We start from the raw sequence: 26,991 nt of genomic DNA, 5'->3' as shown, positions 1-26,991 counted from the left end.
TACAAGTGTGCACCACCATGCCCGGCTGCCGTTCATTTTTTGATTGCTTGTTTTGTTTTAGTGGAACCAGTTGGCAGGAAGACAACGCTGTACGGAGCGGTGGTGGGGGAATGACGTTTGTTTTGTCTCTTCCCTACCTGCTAATTCATATTCAGACCCTTCTGAACTAGTCCCGGGGATGGAGCCACCATCTCCTCTTGGTGTGTGGTCTGTAGAGGATTACTTGAGGATATGGGCAGGAGTTGAGTGTGGTTACCCTATTACCTGTGCTTTATGATCTCAGACCGCCAGGCATTCCTGCAGGAACCTCTCTAAGTACAAGCTCAGGACTAGTCACCGCGGGGCGCACTGTCCCCTTCCTCTTATTTGACTCCACCCAGGACCTGCCCCTGTCTTTACACTCCTGGTGCCCTAGTCTTTCACAGCCCGCACCAGCAGCATGTGGCTCAGGTTTCCTTGGGTGCATGCTTGTAATCGCAGGTCTTGGGAGGCTGGGACAGGAGGATCGTAGGTTCAAGGCTAGCTTTACCAAGCAGTGAGACTCTCATCAACCTAGTGAGACCCTGTTTCAAAATAAAAATAAAGTAAGTCTTGGGGGTATAGCATGGAGGTAGAATACTCTTGGGTTTAATCCCTAGTAACACACACACACACACACACACACACACACACACACACACACACGAAATCTGGCTTTTTGGAACAAAAGGGGAATTGATTGAAATGGAACAGTGACACTCAGGGGAGATAAATAGAACCAGAGTGGGCACCCAATCAACAGGGAGCAATGGGCAGGCGCTGAGGGGTGTCCCCGCCCTCCCTCCTCATTAGAGAGGCAGCTGTGGCAGTTATTTTCGGGGGCATCCCCAACCCTAGCTGCTACCTGCCTCTGGTTCTCATGAATAATTTCTGGCTTGAGTTCATTGATTCTGAACTGGGGGGCCTTTCAAGGGGAGGGATCTTGTCTTGCTCCTGTGGGTAACCACGATGCTTAGCGTAGCTACAGACCCATCTAAAGGATGATTGAAAAAAGTGTATCAAACGTGGTCATCAGTCCTGGTGCGGCCTTGTGCAAAGAGCACTTGAAAGGGAGTCAGGTGTCCTGAGTTTGAATCTTTCAAGTGTTATTTTCCTAGCTGGGTAGCCCTGGTCTCCGTCATCTCATTTTATTGTTATTTTTTATTTTTTGTGATACTGGGGATGGAACCCAGGGGCATTCTACCTCTGAGCTACACTCCAGCCGATTATTTTATTCTTTATTTTGAAACAGGGTCTCACTAAGAGAGCTTCACTAAATAGCCAAGGTTGTCCACAAACTGGAATTTTCCCATCTCAGCCTCTCAAATGCTGGGATTATAAGCATGCACCGCCAAGTCTGGCTAGTCATTTAATCTCATAATTTAATTTATTTATTTTTGTGGAACTGGGGATGGAACCCAGGGGCATTCTACCTCCAAGCTACACCCCCAGCCCTATTTTTTATTCTTTATTTTGAAAAAGGGTCTCACTGAGTTGCAAAGATCCCCACTAAGTAGCTGAGGCTGGCCGCAAACCGTGATCCTCCGGTCTCAGCCTCCCAAATGCTGGGATTACAAGTGCGCGCCACCACGCCCGGGTAGTCATCTCATTTTAAAGCAGAAAGAGCAGTCCTTGTCTGAGAGAAAGACTGCAGGGATGAAATAAGATCGTGCTGAGCAGGGGCTAGCTGTGGTGGACACTTGATGGGTAACAATGGCTAGCGCCTTCCCGTTAGCACACATCTGTTGTGTGTGCTTTATGACACATCTGTTAACATCCAAGTTAAAGTGAGGGGCGGATATGACCACCTCCCTTCTGAAGCTGAAGACTCCGGAGCCACAGAGAGGCTCGGTAACTTGTCCCAGGTCACTAAGTTCATTCACGAGTGAACTCAGATTTGAGCCTAGTTCTGGGGCTCCAGAGTTCATCTTCTCCCATCAGTACATATTAGCTGTTTCCGTCCTTGGCTACGCGGCACACTTGTCTTTTTTTTGTTTTGGGATTTGGTGAAACAGCCCACCCTGCCGTGTCCTTCTTTATTCCTCCTGCCTAGGTGATTCCAACTGTTGTAGAAACAGGACACGGGGAGGAGCCCTGGCCCTGCGCCATTCCTTCCATCTTCTCAGATGGCAGGTGATGGGGCTTTCTGGAGGAAAGGTGGTGCACGGAGAGCCTACCATGTGTCAGCACAGACTGCGAGCTGCAGATACTGTGGCGCCATAATCTCATCTGGTCTATTTTGGGAAGCAGTCAAGTGGATGAGCCAGCCCTTGGCTCTGGGCTGGAGAGGGCTAATCAGTTCCCCGTCTGCCCGGGCTCGCCACTCAGGCTACAGACCACCACGGCGCCCTTAAAGAGGGACTTGGGATAGGATGTTAACTCACCCAGGCCCGGGATTTTTTTTTTTTTAAGTAGAGTTTCAAGTGAAGAATTTTGCTTGTGAACAGCCAGCCAGGAGCAAATCAAAGCCAGAGGCCACAGAAAAAGGAAAAATTACTACATGCAATAGTGGTGGGCCTGCGGGTACTGATAGAGACTAGGTATTGTGACTCGGGCTATGGATACAAAGGGAAGAAGTAAAGTACAGGTTGTTCACACCCAGCCATAGCTGTGCGCAGGTATTTGGCCACCGCCCCTCCCTTCCTTTTTTCCTTCCTTTGAACTGGGGATTGAACCCAGGGGTGTTCTACCTCTAAGCTACACCCCTAGCCCTATTTTATTTTATTATTTGTGGCACTGGGATTTGAGCCAAGGAGCGTTCTACCTCCGAGTTACGCACTTAACCCTATTTTTATTTTTACTTAGAAATAGGGTCTTGCTAGGGTGATGTAAATCTCACTACTTATGGAGGCTGTCTTTGAACCAGCAATACTCCTGTCTCAGCCTCCCAAGTACTGGGAATTACTTACAAGCGTGACCATCACACCTGGCTCTTTTTTTTTTTTTTTTTTTTTGTACTAGAAATGGAACCCAGGGGCATTCTCCCTCTGAGCTACACCCCTAGCCCTAATTTTTTATTCTTTATTTTGAAACAGGGTCTCACTGAGTTGCAATGGGCCTCATTAAGTAGTAGCTGAGGCTGCCCACGAACTGCGATCCTCCTGTCTCAGCCTCCCCTATGCTGAGATTACAAGCGTGCGCCACCACTCTGGCTCTGGCTCCTCTTTTTGAAATTTTTAATTTTGAAACAAGGTCTTGCTAAGTTACCAAAGATTTTGCTAAGTTTGCTGAGGCTGGCCTCAAACCTGCGATCCTCCTTTCTCAGCCTCACAAGTACTAGGATTATAGGTATGTGTGCACCACCATGCCTGGCCTGTGAGCAGGTACTTAGACCCAGGGATTGTGCCCGTGGACCACTAGGGCCCTCTCTGGATGGTACCAGAAGAAATGTCTCTTCCCTGCCTCCAAAGAGGAAAGTATCCTTTATGACTGTTCAGTTGCAAGGACACAGACAATGGGGTCTCAAGCCCTGGCCCTCTTTTTGCTGTTTTGAGGGCCAGTTCCCATGTAGACGGGGATCTTGTGTGGCCTTTGGAGAGCAGAAGGATGTGGCTGGAAAATGTGGCCCTTGGAATTTGCAAGATGACATCTGAGCTTGGTCCCAGGGTGCCTTGTCTTTGCTCTGAGATGCCCTTCTCCAAGGAGCATCCTCTGCCTGTGAGTCCAGAGGGTCCAGACTGAGGAGGAAGCACAGAGTTCCCGTGAAGCCCTGCGGCAGGGCCTACGATTTCCAGCCCCTAAGATTTTCAGAGCCCAAGGCAAGAGTACAAATGGGGCCCTCCATGCATGGTCCAGAGATATAAGTCAACCTCCACTGTGTTACTACAATAGGAACCCTCTTCTCACTCTGATACAAGTACCTTCACAACAACCTGAAGGTCAGGTCTGAATGTAGAGCTCTCGGACTTCTCAGCATCCTGCCTGGGGAATTGGGCTGTAGGAGAAGCAGCCCTGCCCTCAGTCCCTATCCTTGGCCGTGTGTGTGTGTGTGTGTGTGTGTGTGTGTGTGTGTGTGTGTGTGGTGTTGGGGATTGAACCCAGGGGTGTTCTACTGTGAGCTATATCCCCAGCCCTTTTAATTTTCTGTTTTGAAACAGGGTTTCCCTGAGTTGCGGAGGCTGTCCTTGAACCTGTGATCCTCCTGTCTCAGTCTCCCAAGTACTGGAATTACAGGTGTGCGCCATCGCGCTGGGCTCTTGTTTCTATATTCTATTTCCACAGTCTAGGATCTATCCAGAGTCCCAACAGCTAGCCTTGGGTTTGTGTGGTTTTTCCAGTGTTGAGAATTAGTCTAGAATCGCTCTCTAGTGGACATGTGGTGGGCCACGCACAGACTATTGTAAGGTAAAAGATTAAGGCCCAGAGGGGTAAAGAAGGAGCGTGGGTGGAGGAGGTTAAGCTGGGAGTCTGCTGCAATCAGATCACAATGGCCCTGAATTACAGACTGCAGAGTGTGGACCGGGCATGCAGGTGGGTGGAGATCACAGCTGAGCAGGTGTGCCAGCCTGCTGACCCTGAGGGGGCATGGCCATCCTGGGATGGGTCTGGAGGCTGTGACAGTGACCAGCTAATCATCTGCTTTGCAGGAGGTGATGTGCTACAGTGGATCATCCAGCGGTTGTGGATCTCCAACCTGGGTGAGGGTTGCAGGCTGCCGAGTGTACTGCACCACGGGGTGGGGGACGGGGGGGGGGGACTCAGCGCAGGCTTTGTCTATGTCTCTAAGAAATTTACATGTTTACTGGAGAGATTCCATCTTCGTGCATAAAACAGAGTCAGAAGCAAGAGTGTGACAATTGGAGGATGAAGGAGTTATTTCACATAGAACTTTGCATATAAATAACAAGGCAAGCTGGGGACCATCCAGTCAAGAAAGACTTCCCCGAGGGGATGCTGCGTAAGTCTGGCCTTTTAAGAAGCGACGCTTATGTGTCAGTGAAGCGCAGTGCATTGGGTCTTCCTGGAAGGGGAGCCGAGCAGGGGCAGTGGTATTGGAATGGAATGAGTGGGAGATCTAATGAGGTGAGCTGGGGCGTGGTGGCGCCAGCTGGGCGTGGAGCTGGGTTTGGAGGGGATAGACGAGGTGAGCATATGTGCAGATATCAAGTTTTATCTGGAGGTAAGTGAGAGGAAGCCAAGGGTGGCTTTTGAGACTGGTAGTGTGTCCAGTAAGTGTATTTAAGTTAGATGCTGGGCAGCCAGCCACTCGAGGGCTGGATTAGAGCACAAGGAATCTGGGGACTGACTTCACACAAGAAAAAAGGCTGTTGGCACAGCAAGTCGTGGTCTGTGATGGAGGGGGTGGGGCTTGCAGAGAGAGAGAGGGCTGGGAGGAAGTCTTCCCGGCCTTATGTGTGGGATGGGATGCAAGTTGGGCCCCTGGGCAGCATGGTCCTAGAGGACTGGATTCCCTCCCAGGAATGGAAAGCTACCTGCTTCTCCTGGTGCTTCTGAGAAAGAACTCGGAAAGTTTTCCTTTAACTGATGCAAATCTGGAATCAAGATTTGCAAACAAACTGAACCTGGGTGTGAATTACAGTGAGGAGGGTCAGGACTGTGCTTGATGATACACAGGGACCCCTTCCCCTCTTCCCTTCGATTGAGGAAGTGTCTGTTTGGTCGAGCAGAGGCATTTTCTAACCACTCTTGTGGCCTCTTCTACTGCCAAAGAGCTACAGATGCTTCTCCAGGACTCCCCAACCATCAACACCAATTCAGGCCACCTGTGGTACCCCTGAACATTCAAGTATATTGCTTTCCTGGGAACAGGACCCAAGAATCCTCCTTTTGAAGTGCTGGCTAGAGGATGCCTGTCGATGGTTGGGTTCAGGATCCACCATCCTGCTGCTTAGAGGCAGGGCTGGGGGGCAGCACCTGCTGCTTAGAGACAGGGCCATGAGGCCCTGTGTGGGAGCCACCAATGCTCCTCTGCCTTCAGCTCCTGCCCCTAACAGCCACGTCTGAACTGCTTCTCCCCAGAGGCACAGAACTTGGGCAACTTCATCGTCAAGTACGGCTACATCTACCCCCTCCAAGACCCCAAGAATCTCATTCTCAAGCCTGACGGCAGCCTCTACCGATTTCAGGTGAGTTTGGCATTTAACCTTGGGTGTTAACCTTGGGGTTGATCTTCTTTGAAAAGAAAATTGGTTGGCCTTGGGTCCTCACCGTCAGGGATAGTGGAGTGGGCTGAGTCAGGGTGGAATGGGCTGAGGTGTTTTTATCTAGTTCCATGAACAACCCATCAGTTAAGCCTGGTTTCTCTGTGGTCTTTTATAGACGCCATATTTCTGGCCCACCCAGCAGTGGCCGGCTGAAGATACGGATTATGGTAAATGCTTCTCCCCCACCGCTGGGTTTGGTTGTGTCTAACATGCTGTGTATTCACTGCCTGCCTTGTGACATTTGTCTGGCTGTCATGGTGACCTTTCTGCCAGCTCACATTTGTGGGGAGTGCTCCCCGGGGGGCAGGGATCGGGTCTGCGGAGCCTCTTCTCCAGGTCTCCGAGTGCGGTGGCCTTGTGCACAGAGATGCTGCCCAGGGGATTTGAAAATATGTCATGATGCAAGACGCCATCACTTTCCTTTCCAGCCATCTATCTGGCCAAGCGCAATATCAAGAAGAAAGGGATCTTAGAAGAATATGAGAAGGTACAGAGATGTTTTCAAGTAGACTCTGTTAAAAATGAGGGAAATGTAGTCATGAGCTGTCATTTCCCTCCACTCCACATTACTGTGTTCATCTGTCTGTCCATTCATCCATCCATCCATCCGTCCATCCATCCATCTGTCCATCTATCCCCTTGTTTATTTAGAAGCAACTCACTGAAGTAAAGCTTTCCCATGTCTAGCTTCAGTGTCTCCCATTTCAATTTCTGCCCTTGCCTGAGTGTCCCCGGGCACACAGTGATTTCCTCACTCTTTTGACTTGTCCCTTAAACTTAGTTATGTATAATAATGGATGATCCTTGATTAAGTCATTTGAACCTGAGTGGTTTTTTTTTTTTTCCCCGTACTGGGGATGGAACCCAGGGACATTTTACTTCCGAGCTACACCCCCAACTCTATTTTTATTCTTTATTTTGAAACAGGGTCTCACTAAATTGCAGAAGGCCCCACTGAGTTTCTGAGGCTGGCCTTGAACTCTCCATCCTCCTGTCTCAGCCTCCCAAGCACTAAGATTACAAGCATGCACCACCATGCCTGGCTGAACCTGAGTTTCTGATGCAAAACAATGGTATGGGCTTTTGCTTTAGGATGGGTGGGTGAACTGAATATCACAAAGGAAGCAGCTTAGCCTTTGAAAGCCTAACGTTTCGGGCACAGGGCAACAGTCTCACTGTGTGATAATTCTTTAGAAACATGCTTTTAGAAAGGCTCACATCACATCTATGTTAGGGCTTGTCTCTGTAAGATTCTTGATGCCCCACTGTAAACATTGAGTCTCCATGGTCTTCTCTATCACCAGTTCTCTCTTCCTAATCAGATTTGATTTATTAATATTATTATTATTATTATTATTTTTGTGGTACTGGGGTTCCTGGAAACCCTTCTACCTCCAGGCTACACTCCCAGACCATTTTTTTTTTTTGAAACAGGGTCTCTTAAGCCAGAGCGGCTGGCTTCAAACCTGTGTGATCCTCCTGTCTCCGCCTCCCAAGCGCGGGGATTACAAGCGTGCACCACCACGCCTGGCAATATATATATTTTTATTTTGTTTTATATTTTATTGGTCCATTGCAGTTATACATCATAGCAAGATTCCATGTGTTAAAAACATACAAACACACAGCTCTTTTGCATATTTCCCTCCACATTTCTCCCTACGCCCCTTTCCTCCCTCCCCACATGACTTAGTCTACAGTTTATTGATTCATTTATCTTTTATTTATGTGTGTGGCACTGGGGACTGAACCCAGTGGCATTCTACCTCCGAGCTACATCCCTAGCCTATTTTATTTTTTATTTGGAAACAGGGTCTCGCTAGGTTGATGAGAGTCTTACTACTTGCTGAGACTGTCCTCAAACCTGTGATCCTCCTGTCTCAGCCTCCCAAGCGCGCTGTCATAGAGCTGGCTGGGCAGCCCTCCTTGGCTCAGGGCTTCTTGGCTGTCTGCATGTGGCATATGTGTGGGGCTCACTGTTCTCATTTTGTTTTCCTTTTCTAGGAAAATTATAATTTCTTGAATAAAAAAATCAACTACAAGTGGGACTTTGTCATCATGCAGGCCAAAGAGCAGTACAGGTGAGTGGGAGAGGTCACATCTGTCCTAAGCTTGTCCTTCCTCCCTCCCTCCCTCCTCTCTTTGATTCCTTCTACTAAAACAAATCTCCATTGATTTTTACTTATTTATTCATTGGTACTGAGGACTGAGCCCAGAGCCATTCTACCTCCGAGCTACGCTTCAAGCTTCTTTTATTTTTCATTTTGAAACAGGGTCTTGCTTAATTGCTGAGGGGCTTGAAAAGTTGTAGAGGCTGGCCTTGAACTTATGATCCTCCTGTTTCAGTCTCCCAAGTACTGGGATTATAGGCATGCATCACCATGCCTGGTAACAAACGATTATTGGGCATTTGGGTGCCAATATAGAGAATATTGCTTGGGCCACGCATTATTGGGCGTTTAGGTGTCAATATAGAGAATATATGCTTGGGCCAAGCATAGAAATAAAAGGACCCACTCCAGTGGGCCAGGAAGAGAAGTGAACAGGCCACAATGCTACTGTGAGATGAAGACTTTGCAGGGTTTGCAGAGGGAGCTGCAGAAATGATATAGAACCCAACAGCTGCATAGGACGTATCCAGGTGTGGGACGGTGATGGTGGATGGAGAGGAGCCATGGATGGGGTGGAAGGATGCTCTATGCAGACAGAACTGGAGGCTGGAGGTAGGATGTGCCCACTGAACACAGTTTCTGTGGCTGGAGCCGAGTGTGAAGCGTGGAAAGGGCAGACTTAGCAAGATGCTTTCTGGAGTTGTTAGCGAGAGCAGATCATGAGAGGGCTTTGTGCTGAGGATCACGGGGCGTGCGAGAAAGATTTTAAACAGGAGTCACGCTAGAATCAGAGTGACAGGTTAGATCCACCCCCTGGATCCTTAGAGCTCTAGACTTGCTGGTGCATAGTTAGGCTGCACGGTAGAGACCTGTTTTTCATGCAGCCATCTAGGAACGGAATAGCGGTGAGCATTGTTATGTGGCAGGGCTGGTAACAGGTCTGCATTAGAAATGGAGCTGAAAGTCCCCCAGAGGGCTCTACCTTATCAGTGAGACCCAGGAGTAAATGTTGGGGACAGTGCGTGGTAGGGAGAGTGTATTAGTCAGGATGAAGTTAGGCCATCATAACATATAGCCCCGACTCTCAGGGGCTGGAAGCTATGAGGTTCATTTCTTGTTCATGTTCATGTCTGTTGTGGCTCAGCGGGGGCCCTCCTACACTCTCCCTCAGTCTGGGACCCACTTGGAAAGGGCAGCACCCCCTGGGCTTTGCCCATTGCTGCGGCAGGGAAAGGAGAACATGCACAGATCAAAGTGATGCCTGTCGCTTGCGCTCAAAATTAGCTAGGCAAAGCAGGTCACGTGGTGTTGCTGGACTTCAAAGGGCAGCGAGGAGATGTACAGTCCTGCCATGGTCCTGAGAAGTGGCAGAGCTAAGGAATGTCTGGTGACCTGAGCTGGTGATTACCAACATGCGTCATTTGGGTTGGCTCAGATTCATTCACTCTGAGAGTCCAGGTCCTGGAAGGTCTAGATTTGCTAATGCATGGCTGGGCCGCATGCTGTAGACCCGATTTCCCGATTTTAGGAAGCAGCCTAGGAGTTGGAGCAGTGATGAGCATCGTCATATGGGTGTGCTGGTCCATCATCATTGTAGAATGGCTTTGTTACCCCCAAGGGGCATGAATGAGAGACTTACTGCTGCTCTCCCGACACTAATGTGTTTCTACCTGAGCATATTTGAGGCAAAGTAACATGAGGATAGGTTTCTAAGCCATCACTAGTATTTGTTGACAAGGCTTCATTTGGTAATTTTTGGGTGTTGCCTCATCTTATTTGATGTGGGGGAAATGCTTAGTAATTACTGTTACCCTTCACTTCTCCAAGTGGGGAGATAGGCTTAAAGAAGTTACAACTACTTAGCTAAGGTCACGTGGCAAGGTAGTGGTGGAGTTTGAGCTAGAATGATTTGATTCTATCTAGTGCACAAGTTTTGCATTTCTTATGGGTCCCTGGGACTGGGCTCCAGGGATGCAGAGATGGAGATGTGCCTGTCCTTCCAGTTCCTCCTTGTCCTTCTCCTCTCTGCTCTAAGCAGGATAATCCCAGCCACCCAAAGGACCACAGACCTGGCATAATGCCCATCAGGATGCTGGAGGTGCTCTTACAGCTCAGAGCTATTCTCAGTGCTCCCCCCCCCGCACCCATCCTCCAGACTCTGGATGAATCTGTGCACAGAGACTCAAGGACTGTTTTCTTCCTCCATTTATTTCTAGGTGTCACTGGATGAGCCATTTTTAAAAGGCTCTTTCTTTCCAAGATGCTGGCTTTTCCTTCCTCATTCTATCGCTTAACACAAAAGCTGCTTCTGATTTTAGATTTAGAGTCTTACCACAGAACCCCATGGGCCATGTGGATTGGCCTATGAGATAGTCATTGAGTTATGTTGAGCTGCTACCCTCCTCCTCCTCCTCCTCCTCCTCCTCATTCTCTTCCTCTTCCTCCTCCTTCTCCTCCTCCTTCTCCTTCTCCTTCTTCTTCCCTTTCTTCTGAGTCCCAAACTGCATCTACTTACCAATTCAAGATCTCAATTGTTTTTCGTATTTTAAATATAGCTAGTCCATGTTAGAATGTGTCTTTCCCTCACTCTCTCCAGATGTCCTCCTCCAATATTACCTTTTAGTGCCGCAGACCATCCCCCAACTTACCCTTTTCTCAGGATGTCTAGGAATCTGATCCTGTTGCCAACTCTGGCAGAGTTTCTTGTGCTAAATATGACCCCTGTCTACCTTCACTGCCTCTATCCTGGTGGACCCAACCTCACTGTCAGTTGGGCCATGGTAATATTCTTCCAACTGCTTTTTCTACTCCAGTTTTGCTCCCATTTTTTTCCCTTGGTAACGCTAGAGATGCAACCTAGGGCTTCAAGTATGATACCACTACGCTAGCCCCCCAGCCCTGCTCTAATTGTTGAAACACAAACAGGATCAGGTCATCTGACCTTTATTCTCAGTTCTCAGAAAGAACACTAGCTTTTTCTGAGTAGCTGTTATTGCACTTAGATCATCCTGAACCCAGTGGCTTAAAATAGCAATAATTATCTTGTCTATCATAATTTCCATGGGGCAGGAATTCAGGAAGGACATGGCTGGGTGGTTCCAACTCAGAGTCTCTCAGATGGTTGCAGTCAGATGGCTTGAGCTGGGGTCTTGCCACAGCTGAGGGCTAGTAGCATCCTCTGCTCTTTTCTGGTAGCCTCTGGCTTTTCATATGGTTAGCTTGCGCTTCCTCACAACATGGCGGCATTGGGCAGTTAGATTGCTTACAGGTAGTGGTTTCTTTTCTTTCTTTTTTCTTTTGGTGGTACCGGGGTTCCTGGAAACCTTTCTACCTCTGGGCTACATTCCCAGACCTATTTTATACTTTTTTAAAATTTGGAAACAGGGTTTCTTAAGCCAGCGCGGCTGGCTTTGAACCTGTGCAATCCTCTTGTCTCTGCCTCCCAAGCGCGGGGATTACAAGCGTGTGCCACCACACCTGGCTTAGGTGGTGGTTTCTGGAGCACATATGCCAGCGTGTAACATGGAGCCATTCCATCTTTGATAGTCCAGCCTGAGAAATTATGCACTGCCGTGCCTGACATACTGTGTTGGTCTGAACCATCACAAAAACTACCTGGTTTTGAGAGAAGGGTATATGGACCCTCTCTGAAAATGGAAAAGAGTGTCAAAGAATTGTACACGCACACACACGTGTGTATGTGTATGTATGTGTATATATGTATGTATTGAGGATCAAACCCAGGGACACGCTATCTTCAAGCTACACCCCCAGAGGCTCTTTTCAATTTTGAAACAGGTTCTCACTAAGTTGCTGAGGCTGGCCTTGAATCTATGATCCTCCTGTGTCAGCTTCCCAAATACTGGGGCTTATTGGCATGTGCCACAATCCCCAGCTAGACATATTTAAAAATCCTCATAGAGACCATCTCTGAGTCTACATTATATTACCCTTAATGTTTTTTTATAGCACATAATGCGATGTGCAATTCTGTGTTTATTTCTTTACTGCTTGCATAATGATGAGGCCCCAAACTCAAAAGCTGAGACTATGTCTCTTTGGTTCGCTGGTATTCTTCCAGTGCTTGAAACACAGTTGAAGGTCAACAAATGCATGCATGCGTGAGTGAATGATTATTAAGCAAAGGCTGTTGCTAAAAAAAAAATCACAACATGGCCAACTAAAATAATTCCTAGTTTACTGGCTCTCTGGGATTCTATCTGTGGGCACTATAAGATCTAGCCATGAGGTCATGCTGGGAGAGGACGGAGAACAAAAGAATAAAGAAAGAGAAACGGCTCCTGACCACTGTCCTGCTCTGCAATGACCTGGCCACTAGCGCACCAACCAGTGGCTCACACGGGTACTCCTGTGCCCCCTTCCTTGCCCCATAAAAAACCCCTTGCCTGTAAGGAGGCGGGCTTTCTGACTCTTGTGGGCTCCCTCCCTTGTCAGATGCCTCCTTGTAGGCTTTATTTCTAAATAAAGCCTATTCCCTGCTGTCATGCTCCCATATACCCCAACAGTATGTATGTATGTATGTATGTATGTATGTATGTATGTATGTATGTACATATCTATCTATATATCTATCATCTATCTATCTATCTATCTATCATGATTTTTAAAATGTCTAACTGGGCATTGTGGCACATACCTATATCTATTATCTATATTATCTATCTATCTATCTATCATCTGTCATCTATCATCTATCTACCTAATCTCTACTCTCCTCCATTAATATTTGTCACACAGACAAGTAAAGCCAGAAGGGATCATTAGGGTAAACAAGAGGCTGTTCATCCTGCTGTCTGGCAGTATGGATACCCCACAGTGCCTCAGGCTGTTCCTGCCCACCCTCCTGAGGACATGGGCTAGTTAACCTGGTAAAAATTCAGTCAAGTTGTCTAGGGAAAGCAGGAGAAACAGTATTTTTATTTAATTTCCAGAAGAGGTCGGTAAAACACACCACTGGAATGGCACTGTTTACCCATCTGGATCTCTGGATGTTATCATATTACTCACAGTACATTAACAAGGAAATAAATCCGCCGACTCTGTCGTGGAGATGGCATGTGCGTCATCTCACGTCACTGGGGAAAACAAGAATTCATAAATGTGAGCGCACCTCACCACGGAAATGGGGACTGCATAGGGCCCGTGGTGTGATAATTAGAGTTCTCTTGTTCCTGGAGGAGGAAAGCTGAGCATCATTTCCTATTTCTAATGAAAAAGGAGGGGACTGAGAAACAAGGGGGAAATAAATAGCCTTTCACAATCATAAGTTGAGCTAAAAAGAAAAATCCCCTGGCTCTTTGAAATGTGTTTCAGTGAGCATTCTCACTGCTGAACCCCAAATACCTGATGAGTACAACTTAGAGGAAGGGAGAGTTATTGCTCCCTATTATGGGGGTTTCAATTCAGGTTAGGCTGGGAGGTCAGGTCAAATTGGTGGAAAGGAGAGAGGGTGAGAGAGATGGAGAGGGAGAGGGAGAGGGAGAGGGAGAGGGAGAGGGAGAGGGAGAGAGGGAGAAAGAGATGGAGTGGAGAGGGGAGAGAGAGAGAGAGAGAGAGAGAGAGAGAGAGAGAGAGAGAGAAGACGAGGATCATAGATATAGTACCCAATGCCACGCCCCCAGTGACTTTCCTCCTCCAGCTATTATTCCCCACCTGCCTACGTTACCACCCAGTAAATCCATTAATCCATCAATGGATTTATCCACTGATGAAATTAGAACCCTTATGATTCAATTATATCACCCCTGAACACTTTTGTCAATACAGGAGCTCTTCTGGGGGACATTCTATATCCAAACTCCAACAGAGTGGCAGAGAACTGACCAGTAGGGAGAAAATAGGACTCCCTAAGACCAGCTTTACCCCATCCTGATTTCTGGTGTGAGCCAGGTGCGGTGGCGCACGCTTGTAATCCCCAGGCTTGGGAGGCCGAGACAGGAGGATCGCACAGGTTTGAAGCCACCCTCAGCTACTTAGTGAGACCCTGTTTCCAAATAAAGTATAAAATAGGTCTGGGAGTATAGCCCGGAGGTAGAAAAGCCCCTGGGTTCCACCCCAGTACCACACAAAAAAATTTTTAGTGTCAGTTGTTATCTACATGTCCAGATGCTGATTATGTTGTTTATCAAGACAAGCAATCAGTAAAAAGCCAGAGGACAAATGCCATCCCTGCTCACATCAGTGGTGAGACTGGGGAAGCTGATTTAATTCTAGGGCTAGGCATGGTGGCACCATCTTCTCTCTGCAGCCTAGGGCCATCAGGAAGAGCTGGACCTGGAGCCAGACTCCCTGGTTCAAGACCCACTTCTGCTGAATACAGACAGCGTGGCCCTGCTTCAGTTTTCTCAACTGTGAAGTCAGAAAAGGTCACAGAGTGGATTAACAAAGATGAAAGCAGTTAATGCAAGTAAAAGTGGTGTGAGTGGTGCCTGGTGCATAGACACGATATCGGTGTTTGCTGTGTTTACTATGAGTACAGCACTCTTGAATGCTGTGGGCAGGTTGGGTAAGTAGTCTAGGTCATCAAGAGTAGGGCCCCTCATGGACCAAAAGATGGAAAGTTTTACCTGCCTTCAACATGGCTTTTGGTGTTTCAGGACTGGAAAGGAAAGGAACAAAGCAGACAGATATGCGCTGGATTGCCAGGAGAAGGCATATTGGCTGGTGCACCGGTGTCCTGTGAGTATGGGACCCCATCTCCTCTGAGGCCCTCCTTCTTGCTCCCTGTACTCACAGTGCTTGTTGGCAACTCTTCTCCCTTTGGGGTTAGAATTGGACCATCGGGAGGAGCTGCTCAGTGTTGACGGAGCCTTTGCATACCACCCACCTGGAAGAGGAATGCACCATATATGAGTGGGGCCTGCTCACAGCCAGTCTGTTGGTGTGAGGTAGCAAGGGACTTGGATGAGTTTGTCTTTTATGAGGGCTGGGAATTTTTTGGGGGAAAAGGGAGATTCAGGATGCCATATTTTGGGAAATGGATATAAGAAGAAAAATCTAGTACACAGGCTCCAAAGCATGAGGATAAAATGCTCTGAGAATGGAAGGTCTGCATAGCCGAAGCCATCTTGTGCATCTCTGGCTCCCTTTTGTCCTCCCCTAGATCCAGGCCCCAGCAACTGAGAGGGGAGGAGGAGAGAAGGAATAAATGTGTGCTAAGCTTCTTGTTGCAGGGAGCACATTGCTTCTCTGGCTTTGGGACTTCAGTGACCCAGAGAGACAAACTGATAACTGGTGAAACTTGTCCCAGTTCATCACTTAGAAATGGTGGCCTCATCCTGTATCACCACCATCATCACAGTCACCACCACCACCATCATTACCATCACTTCCTCTATCACCATTATCACCATCACCACCACCATCACCATCAACATCATTACCACCACCATCATCAACATCACCATCACCATAACCATCATCAAAATTATTACCACAGCCGGGCATGGTGGCACACGCTTGTAATCCCCATGCTTGGGAGGCGGAGACAGGAGGATCACGCTGGTTCAGAGCCAGCCTCGCTGGCTTAAGAGACCCTGTTTCAAATAAATAAAAAATATATAAAATAGGTCTGGGAGTGTAGCCAGAGGTAGAAGGGCTTCTAGGAACCCCAGTACCAACAAAAAAAAATTATTACCATCACCATCACTATTACCATCATCACCAACAACATAATCACTGTCATCACCACCATCATCAATATCAATATCACCATCACCATCATTACCCTCACCATTACCACCACCATCATAAACATCATCAACATCACCATCATCAACATTACCATCACCATAGCCATCATCAAAATTATTACCATCAGCCGGGCGTGGTGGCGCACGCCTGTAATCCCCGCGCTTGGGAGGCAGAGACAGGAGGATCGCGCAGGTTCGAAGCCAGCCGCGCACGCTGGCTTAGGAGACCCTGTTTCCAAATAAAAATGTAAAAATAGGTCTGGGAGTGTAGCCCGGAGGTAGAAGGGCTTCCAGGAACCCCAGTACCACCAAAAAAAAAAAAATTATTACCATCACCATCACGATCACCATCATCACCATCATTACAATCACCATCACCACCACCATCATCAACATCACCATCACCATCACCATCATTACCATCACCATTACCACCACCATCATAAACATTATCAACATCACCATCATTACCATCACCATTACCACCACCATCATAAACATTATCAACATTACCATCATCAACATCACCATCACCATCATTACCATCACCATTACCACCACCATCATAAACATTATCAACATTACCATCATCAACATCACCATCAACATCATTACCATCACCATTACCACCACCATCATAAACATCAACATCACCATCACCATAGCCATCATCAAAATTATTACCATCACCATCACCACCACCACCATCAACATCAACATCACCATCAACATCATTACCATCACCATTACCACCACCATCATAAATATCAACATCACCATCACCATAGCCATCATCAAAATTATTACCATCACCATCACTATTACCATCATCACCAACAACACAATCACCATCACCACCACCATCACCACCACCATCATCAACATCACCATCACCATCAACATCAACATCATTACCATCACCATTACCACCACCATCATAAACATTATCAACATCACTATCATCAACATCACCATCACCATCATTACCATCACCATTACCACCACCATCATAAACATCATCACCACCACCACCATCAACATCAACATCACCATCAGCATCATTACCATCACCATTACCACCACCATCATAAACATCATCAACATCACCATCACCATAGCCATCATCAAAATTATTACCATCACCATCACCACCACCACCATCAACATCAACATCAACATCAACATCATTACCATCACCATTACCACCACCATCATAAACATCAACATAGCCATCATCAAAATTATTACCATCACCATCACTATTACCGTCATCACCAACAACACAATCACCATCACCACCACCATCATCACCATCACCATCACCATCAACATCATTACCATCACCATTACCACCACCATCATAAACATCATCACTATCACCAGAACTATCATCAACATCACCGCCATCATCAAAATTATTACCATCACCATCACTCTCACCATCACCATCACCACCACCACCGTCATCAACATCACCACCATAATCATCACCTGTACCATCACCACCACCTTCATTGCCACTATCACCATCACCATCACTTCTACCACCAGCACCATTATCATGGCCATTGTCATCATCACAGCAGATCTGAGTAGAAAACTCGCAGTGTGCCAGGCGCTGTGCTAAATGTTCTGCACTGGCTGTCTTGCTCAGTATTTGCAGCCCCGGCTGGAAGGTAGTACCATCATTCCTATCTTACTGACAGACAAGCTAAGGCTCAGGGTTATTGCTAAATTGCCCACCTTGAGGTAGCTCGTAAATGCTGGATGACCTGAGCCCACACGTAGCTGACCGGGAACCCTCCTTCTTGGTCCCTGTGCCCTTTTGCTTCTCATGATGATGTCACATGATGTCTTAGTGCATTTCAGTATTTTTGTAACCTCCTTGATCACTAGAACATTGCTAGAGTCACTGCTGCTCTAACAAACATAATGCCTGGATTCAAATATGCCCGGCTTCTCTTTGATAGCACAGGGGACCCAAATTCAGAGCGAGGCTCTGATGTACTTGCAGCACTTCTAAATCTCCTAGGATACACACCTGTTCTTCACTGCTAATGGCCCTCAGCACTACTCCACTTAGCGGGAGCTGGGCCAGTGGTCAAGGATGGGGCAGGAGCGCATTAGATGCCTGCTCTGCCTGACTCTTCCAAAACACTCTCCACCATCTTGTGTGGGTTGAACAGTGCTCAGCCCAAGGAGCAAGGAGACTAGAGCAAGCTGTCTCTCAAGCCCAGGCAGCCCTGGAGACTGTACACTGTCAAGACAGTCTCTCAACAAAACAAACCATTGATTAGTGGGGAAAAAGCCAGCCATCAACATCATTACCATCACCATTACCACCATCATATAAACATCATCACCATCACCATCATCACCATCACCATCATCACCATCACCATCATCACAGCCATCATCAAAATTATTACCATCACCATCACTATCACCATCACATCACCACCACCACCACTGTCATCAACATCACTTTTGATGTAGAGTATGACACAGCCATAGTTACTAAGTGGGTCTGTTTACTCGTTTACCTGTGCATTCGTGAATCCACGAAACCCTCGCCAGGGCCTGACTCTGTGTTAGGTAAGGAGCTAGATGCTGGGCATAAAGTAATGGCTCAAAGTCACCCAGCGCCTACTGTGCTCATGTGTGCCCCTCTGCGTGGACTGCTCACCCACACTTGACAGCTGTGTCATTGGGATGGCTCAGAGTTCAGTCTGCCTCCTGCGGGGCTGCAAATCCCACAGGCTGCCACCTTGCAAGAAATACCCCCACAGGTCCTGCTCTCTCAGCTCAAGGTGGTTGGAGAGGGGGCAGCTCTCTCCCAGAGATGAGACCTAGCATGGAGGAGGCTTGATGAACAGTGATTGACGTGAGGGACGGGGGAAGGCACATCTGTCAGATGGCACCAGGAGCAACAGCACTGGCAGAGGACGAGGTCGGGTAGGTGCTGGTAGCTGAGGGGTCTGGCTCCAATTCTCATCTGGACTCAGACACCACCCATGATTCTGTACCCTGCCTTGAAGGGAAATGATGTTTCTCTTTTGTTTTGGTTGCAAATGGAGCCAAGTAGGGATCTGAGCACGGCGCACAGTTAGTGTGAATGAACACAGGAGGATGGGTGGCTCCTTCAGCATCATCTGGGGCCTTCTCTGCAGCTTTGCAGTGCCACCCATACCTGGCATCACCCGTACACCCATACGCCCATCAATCACGACTGGTTTTGTGGGAGGTTTGCGCCCTAAATCAAGTGGCCAAGGGTCTGAGTATCAATCTAAATGGCTCTTGTTTCAACCACAGATCCAGACTCATGCCAGAGAAGATGTCTCCTTCTGATTCCCTGACAGTCTGGGGCTAAATGCCCCCCCAACAGAGAATGGCAGAATACATTAACATAATACAACAATGCAAAGCTGTTAAAACGATAGCTTCAAAGGCCATTCATTGACCTAGAAAAACAATCTGACATATGATGTTATGATTAAAAAAAAAAAAACCAGGATGGAATACAGCATATGATTTGGTTCTAATTAAAAACAACAACATTGGACATCCTTTGTGGATGTCCGTTCTGTGCCAGATGCTTACCAGGCCACGGGGATATTTGGATCATGAACCAGGACAGACATGGCTTGTGACCTCAAGTTGCTTATTGCCGTGTGGGGGAGAGACAAAGGCTAAAACTGACACAAATGAGCTGTAGTCTACAGAACGTCATGGCCGCCTGTAGGAGGCTGGGGCTCTGCATCTGATCGGGGTTCGGGAAAACTTCTCCACGGAAGCAGCCTTCAAGCCAAGATGCACTCAGAGCAGACTCTCTCTCTAACCCTTCCACCTAAAATCGCCTCTTGCCTCATCCTCTGTTTATAAAACAGATGAGTGTTTTATTTCTCTTTTCTGGCCCATGCATCAAAAGGGTCTAATGTTTTAAGAAAGAGAATGATGACCAGTGAAACTGACAAGAACCAGACACAGGACAGGAGTGGCAAGAGAACAGAGGGTCCCCACGCGGTGCACATCACCCACCCCCTTGCTGGCGCGGCTCTGGAATGCTGATTCCTGGGGATGCCACCTCTTGGCTAAGAGCGGTTGTTGGATGCACTCAGGGTCCTTCTCTAGCTGGAATCATCACCGGGCACTTAACAAATTCTCTCCCTCTTGTTTATGCCTGAGGGATGTAACTGGGGCGTCATACCCCAGCGTTCACAGTTCCTCTGATTGATGGGGGAGGGGCGGTTCACAGGGCTCCACAGGGCTTCCTGTGCCGCACCAGGGCAGAGGCATCTGTCTGCCTCTGTGTATGCTGGCGGCACACTGCGGGGCATGCTTACTTCCCACGCGTTGATAGTCATGGCTGGGCGGCTCTGGCTTATTTTCACTTAGGGGCTCTCCTGTGTGCCAGATGCTGGCGACCATTGCAATGAACCAAAGACTGTGTTACTTGAAGAATGAATGAATGAATGAATGAATGAATGAATGAACGAACGAATGAGAAAATGAGCCTCGGAGTGTCCCTAGCCAGCAGAGGCAGAAAGGCAGCCCTCTGGGGGAATCTTAAAGGCAGGGTAGTGGGTGGAACCAACAAGGCTCAGGGTGCTGCTGCCCACAGAAATACCCACCGGGAGGGGGCGAGGGCTGCCGGGCAGCCAGAGGAAGTGTCTGGCTGTTTCCTAGAACTGGTGAAGGGTCCTGAGGGGAGGCCAGGACTCAACAGGCTGGCAAAGCAATGAATCCGAGAGGTGGCTGTATTCTGACAGTCCTACACTGTCCTATCTGGGCCACTTTGGTTACACCAGTGAGGGGGCCTCTCCTTGTCAGACTGAGGGAAGGCGAGCCCTAGAACTTGCTTTTAGGCCAAGACTCCATTCTGATGACCCCACTCCCCAGGCCTCCGCTCCCCACCAGCTCAGCTCCCGTTAAGAGCTGGTGAGCACCTCTGTATCGTCCCTCCACACACTTGTAATTTCTCTTTTGTGTGACTAGTTGCTGAGTGGCTGCCTCCCCTCCAAGACTAGACGTGCCTCGACATGGTTTCTTGGGTACCCCAAGAGCAGGGGTGTCATGCCACATTTACCAGCTCTCCAGGGCCGAGCACAGCATCCAGCACAGGGAAATGCCTCATGAGTATTTGTTGACAGAGTCCCCCTGGTCACAGTGAGGGCAGAGCTGGCATCTCCCTACCCTGGCCTCCTCCCCATCTGCTTTCTGTCACTATCTTTATTTTTCTTTTCTTTGCTTGGACTATAGGCCCAATGTTTACCTCTATGGTGGCCCACTGAGATTTAGTGAATTAAATACAGGGTGTCTGATTAGATTTGAATTTCAGATAGCCACTGTAAAATATATTTTACATCAAAATGTATTTCCTATTAAACTGTTGGATATTTGTAGTATAAGGATAAAATAAATGTAAAAATGGGGGGACTTAAATCATATTGCTGTTTGTTTGAAATTAACTGGATATCCTAGTTTTGAATCTGGCAGCCTGGCCCCTGAGATAAAAGTGTTTTCAATTTTTTTGGGTGTGTGTGTGTGTGTGTGTGTGTGTGTGTGTGTTACTGAGGATTGAACCCCGGGGCATTCTACCTCTGAGCTACAACCCCACCCCCATTTTTTTTTCTTTATTTTGAAACAGGGTCTCACTAAGTTGCAGAGGGCCTAACTAAGTAGCTGAGGCCGGTCGCAAACCTACAATCCTCCTGTCTCAGTCTCCCAAGTACTGGGATGACAAGTGTGCACCACACCTGGCTTTTCAGTCCTTCTGATGAGGCTGAATTGGACAGAGAGAAAGCCTGGGTGCTTCCCAGCTCTCTGCTTCTGTGTGATCAGCCTGGTTAACATGTGCTGAGCCCTTGGTAGGTGTCTGACCCCACATCTGTGCCGAAGGAAGTGAAGGACCTCAATTGCTGGCCTCAAGGAGGAGAGAGAGACCCAGCAAGATTGGCTGGAGAGTTTGCTAACTGATGTAAAAGGGACCTGACAAAGATTCCAGAAGCAGTTTGGGCCACATTCACATGTACAGTCCTTTGGTCATTGATAGCCACCCTTTCTGGACAGCATCATGCCCCATCTTCTTAAATCCTCACAAGAACCTGCCAGGGAGGAGGCATCATCTCTGTTCCCCAGGTGGGCCTGTGAGTGTGGACAGATGTGGGTTCCAAACTTTTTGGTGCACCTGGGAAACAGCAGAACCCAGCCTGGACCCAGAGGTGTCTGACTGAAGCCTGGACTTTCCAAAAGCCCTGCCGTGTTATTTCTTGTTCTTATGCAGCCTGAGACAGAAGCTGCAGGGTGTGGGGAAAGAGCACTGTGGAGGAGTCATGAGCTCCATTATTAATAGCGATTAATTCATGGCCCAGCATGATTGTTATCCATCCATCATCCATCCATTCATCAACCCATCCATCTCACTATGGAGTCAGAGATGCCATCTGTCTATCCATCTCTCCATCTATCCACCCACCAGTCCTTCCTTCCATCCCACTGTGTTGGGTGCTGGGGATGCTGAGATGTGGGACAGCCCACATCAATTTTCCCAGCTCACCTAGAGGGTTCACAACACCCTCATATCTTCCCGTGGGCTGGACCACAAGCCCTCCTCACCTGGATCTCACAGTTGGCAGCTCAGCCCAGCCCCACAGTTATTCCGAGACTGGAGCCTTCCTGTAGTGATCCTTATATTGTTTTACTCCATCCAGCCAGGAATGAACAATGTGCTGGACTACGGCCTGGACCGAGTGACCAACCCAAATGAAGTCAAGGTAAACCAGGTACGTCGCTGCTGCATCCCGGGCAGGGCCTAGGCCAGGATTGGGGGCTGAGAAGGCAGCCACATGTCCGCTCCTGTCTGTTGGAACAATGCTATCTTCTCTTTGAGAGAAGAGGGCCATGTCCCTGTGGTATGAGGGTCCAGGGAGAGAGGAGACCATGGCCAGGGTCCTGGGTAAAGGATGGTCGTAGAGAGAGAGCAGAGGCTAGAGTTCTGATCAGAGCAGATGGCATCTAGATGGTTGGTTTTCCATCTTTTTTCTGAGTCACTTCCTCCTTTGAAAGTCATGAGATTTATGAACCATCCTGTCCAAAGATGCAGAGACAGTGTACACTCAAACGCAGACAGTTCCTTAACCCTGAGAAACCTCTGGACCCCCAGGCTGGCTCAACCCTTTGAATCAACTTTGGACTTACACCATAATCCACACAAAAGGGACCAAAATGTCACACTTTCTTCCACACCACAGTGGGGAATCTGTCAGAGATTCTCAGACACGTCTTAAAGAGACCCTTTCTACAAAGAGGCCACCTTTCATAATAGGTGGCTAATTTCTTATGATTTTATTGAAAGAAATATAGTTCATACACTGTTGAACCCATGTCACCATTGACATTTTGGACCAGATAATTTTTTTTTGAGAGAGAGGAGGAGGTCCTGGACCTTGTAAGATGTTTAACAGCATCTCTGGCCCCTACCCGCCAAGTACCAGTATCCTCATTCTTCTTCCTTCCCCCAAATATCTGCAGTCCTAACAATCAAAACCAGCTCCATACATAGCTCAGTGCACCCTGGGAGAAAGTCAAACTTGCTGGGGCTGGGAGGCACTGAGGTCAGGAAACCGGCCTGAAATCCATTTGAACTTGTCATTTTCTGTCCGTCCAAAGTTGTCTTTGGACAGCCAGAGGCAGCCACCTCTGCAGGGTTGGGTTTCATCTGGCAGGCTTGGCAGAGCCCTGAGGTATGGGTGGGAGCCTGGAGGGATGTGCCAGGAGAGGAGGAAGTGGAAGAGGAAAGAGAACAGAGCAGGAGAAAGGAGAGAGGGGGCAGCTCAGGGAAACGTAGAGAGGGACCTGGAGCCCCCAGAGAGCATCCCCTCCGGGGGACGGTCAGGCCCCTTGCCCAGGAGCCAGAGCAACTTTCCTCTGGCACATGTGTGGCGCTGTCATCCATCCTTTAGCTGGCAGGTTCCCAGGGCAGCCAGCCGTCCCCCTAGTCAGATAACAGATCAGTGCTGAGGCTGGGTAGGCTCGGTTGCCATGGAAACGCAATCATCGAGTAAAACACCGAAGCTGAAGGCAGCCTCCGGGTGGGTCCTCTTCTCCTGGAGAATGGGCTGCTCTGGAAACCTCTTTCCTGTGGAGGAGGGGGAGGGCAGAGGCAGAGAGTACGTCACTAGCCGTGACATGGGTGGGGTGTGGGACAGAGGGGCACATGTCGGTGACTGAGGCTCAGCAGTGGGGAGGTGGGGGACTGAGCCGCTCCATCAGGGGGTGCTGTGGTTGGGGCGCCATCTGAGCGGCAAGACTGGCTGTCCTCTCCCACTGGGGAAGCTTCCTCGGGCTCCCTGGCCACGCAGGAGGGAGGGAGGCAGCCGGCGAGCCTTTAGCTCTCAGAACCCCTTTCCCGTGGCTTCTGGGGGTGTGTCGAGCCTGGACCTGAGCTTGGGGTGGGTGTGAGGCTGGGCCTTGTTCACCAGGGCGGGTTCTGCAGGGCTCCCTCTCCGCTGCACTCACACAGCTCTCTCTTTCTCTCTCCCTCCCACCAGCTCTCTTTCTCCTGCCTGTGATCGTGGGCAGGGCGGCTCTGGAGTAGTAAGAAGAAGCGCCAGTTCTCCAGCATGTCTGTTGGGGCCGTGGTGCAGGAGCGGGGCTGGTGCTTCGCTCTAGCCTTGGGCCACATTTCTTGCCCTCCCAGGGTCCCCACATTCCCAGAAAGGGGAGGGTGGCTGAGAACCCCTGGTCTTCAAGGGGAAGGTGGCCAAGAACCCCTGGTCTCCAAGGGGAGGGTGGCCGAGAACCCCTGGTCTCCGAGGGGAGGGTGGCCGAGAACCCCAGGTCTCCGAGGGGAGGGTGGCCGAGAACCCCAGGTCTCCGAGGGGAGGGTGGCCGAGAACCCCAGGTCTCCGAGGGGAGGGTGGCCAAGAACCCCAGGTCTCCAAGGGGAGGGTGGCCAAGAATTTCTGGTCTCTGAGGGGAGGGTGGCCAAGAACCCCAGGTCTCCGAGGGGAGGGTGGCTGAGAACCCCTGGTCTCCGAGGGGAGGGTGGCCGAGAACCCCAGGTCTCCGAGGGGAGGGTGGCCGAGAACCCCAGGTCTCCGAGGGGAGGGTGGCCGAGAACCCCTGGTCTCCGAGGGGAGGGTGGCCGAGAACCCCAGGTCTCCGAGGGGAGGGTGGCCGAGAACCCCAGGTCTCCGAGGGGAGGGTGGCCGAGAACCCCAGGTCTCCGAGGGGAGGGTGGCCGAGAACCCCAGGTCTCCGAGGGGAGGGTGGCCGAGAACCCCAGGTCTCCGAGGGGAGGGTGGCCGAGAACCCCAGGTCTCCGAGGGGAGGGTGGCCGAGAACCCCAGGTCTCCGAGGGGAGGGTGGCCGAGAACCCCAGGTCTCCGAGGGGAGGGTGGCCAAGAACCCCAGGTCTCCAAGGGGAGGGTGGCCAAGAATTTCTGGTCTCTGAGGGGAGGGTGGCCAAGAACCCCAGGTCTCCGAGGGGAGGGTGGCTGAGAACCCCTGGTCTCCGAGGGGAGGGTGGCTGAGAACCCCAGGTCTCCGAGGGGAGGGTGGCTGAGAACCCCTGGTCTCCGAGGGGAGGGTGGCTGAGAACCCCAGGTCTCCGAGGGGAGGGTGGCTGAGAACCCCAGGTCTCCGAGGGGAGGGTGGCTGAGAACCCCTGGTCTCCGAGGGGAGGGTGGCTGAGAACCCCAGGTCTCCAAGGGGAGGGTGGCCAAGAACCCCTGGTCTCCGAGGGGAGGGTGGCTGAGAACCCCTGGTCTCCCGGAGGCCTTGGGAGCCAGAGATTCTGTGTCTGTCTTGGTTGAGTGCAGGACTCACTCACAGTGCCTGCACTGGTTTGAAGAGAATGGGCTCTTCAAGATTTAAGAACCATCCCTTTTTCCTGAAACAGAGGCAAAGGAGAAGGGGGCCATTAGGCAGTTGGGGTGTTCAAGGCCCCAAGTGGCCCATTCCTTCAGGTGGTCCATTCCTTCGGGGTGATGGCTGCAGGTTAGCAAGGCTGCCCAGCCCTGGGAGGACCTGGCCAGGGGACGGGGCCACGCCTGGGAAATGTGTCCTCTCTCAGTACTGGGACGGGGGGTATAGAGTGCCAAGATGCACAATTCCCTCTTTCAGAGAGAACCGGGCCCTGTAGGGAGGGGCCTATGTGAAGGCCAGGCGCCTGCTTGGTGGTGGGCATTGAGGTCCCCCAGCTGGCCCTGCCTCCTGCCCCCTCCACCCAGGAAGTGCTCAGGGAAGGGTTACTTTGTTATCTTGTGCTGAAGAGAAGCACTGTGCCCTGGAGGCTGGGGCAACTCAGGCCGCTCCCTGTGGCCACCCGAGTCTCAGCTTTCTCATCTATAAAATGGGAACAGCCATGGTTCCTCCCTCGGAGGATTGAACAGGATCATTTCCATGAGGTGTCAGCAGAGTGTCCAATGCGGGAGACGCTCCACACACAGTAGCTGTTAGTATTACTGTAATGGTCGCCATATTGGGAGGGGTATGACTTATGGGGTCCCCTAGCCCTCAATTCCATCTTGGGGCACGGGGGCTGTGCCAACTCGATTTCTTCTTCTGTCTTTTTACCTTCTCATCCATCTGCACTGATTGGAGATGGAGGGAGGGAGGTCTGCCTAGCCTAATAATCACCTGCCAAACACAGTGTAGCTTTTCCAGAGCTGTGGCTCCATTATTAAATACCAGGGAGCACTGAGCCCGGAGCCCTCAGTAAGCAAAGCCCCTGTGTGCTCATACCAGGAGGGGCAGGCTGTTCTCTTCTGTGGCCCCTCGTGGGACCACGGCTGGCCAGGGAAGGGGCTGCCCTAATGGCTGATGTTTGCCAAGTGGTCTGTGCTTCCTGCTGGCTCAGGAGGACCCACATCTGTCTTAGGAGATTCAGAATAGCACCGGCATCCCATTTCCGAGCTGGGGAAGCAGGCTGAGGGGGAACGGAGAACTCCTGAGAGACAATTTGGAAATGGGGAAGCGGGGATG

General features: G+C 49.7%; 1 protein-coding gene across 2 annotated transcripts in view; it reads left to right on the top strand.

Annotated features, from left to right (window-relative positions):
- Positions 1–26,991, top strand: part of RGS9 (regulator of G protein signaling 9) — a gene marked incomplete at both ends in the record, with an annotated part of 80,114 nt that overhangs the window by 12,678 nt on the left and 40,445 nt on the right. The window contains 7 exons of one of the 2 annotated variants that reach the window (XM_080713559.1): positions 4,605–4,655; positions 5,998–6,104; positions 6,298–6,349; positions 6,611–6,669; positions 8,187–8,263; positions 14,911–14,992; positions 22,716–22,778. In XM_080713559.1, the coding sequence (XP_080569685.1) occupies positions 4,605–4,655; positions 5,998–6,104; positions 6,298–6,349; positions 6,611–6,669; positions 8,187–8,263; positions 14,911–14,992; positions 22,716–22,778 (491 nt within the window). Of the gene's footprint in view, positions 1–4,604; positions 4,656–5,997; positions 6,105–6,297; positions 6,350–6,610; positions 6,670–8,186; positions 8,264–14,910; positions 14,993–22,715; positions 22,788–26,991 lie in introns of both variants that reach the window. The other variant, XM_080713558.1, reaches the window with a different exon arrangement.

This window comes from Muscardinus avellanarius, assembly GCF_963383645.1.
Source record: "Muscardinus avellanarius genome assembly, chromosome: 16".
NCBI lineage: Eukaryota > Metazoa > Chordata > Mammalia > Rodentia > Gliridae > Muscardinus > Muscardinus avellanarius.
This window is presented reverse-complemented; position numbering and strand designations above follow the sequence as displayed.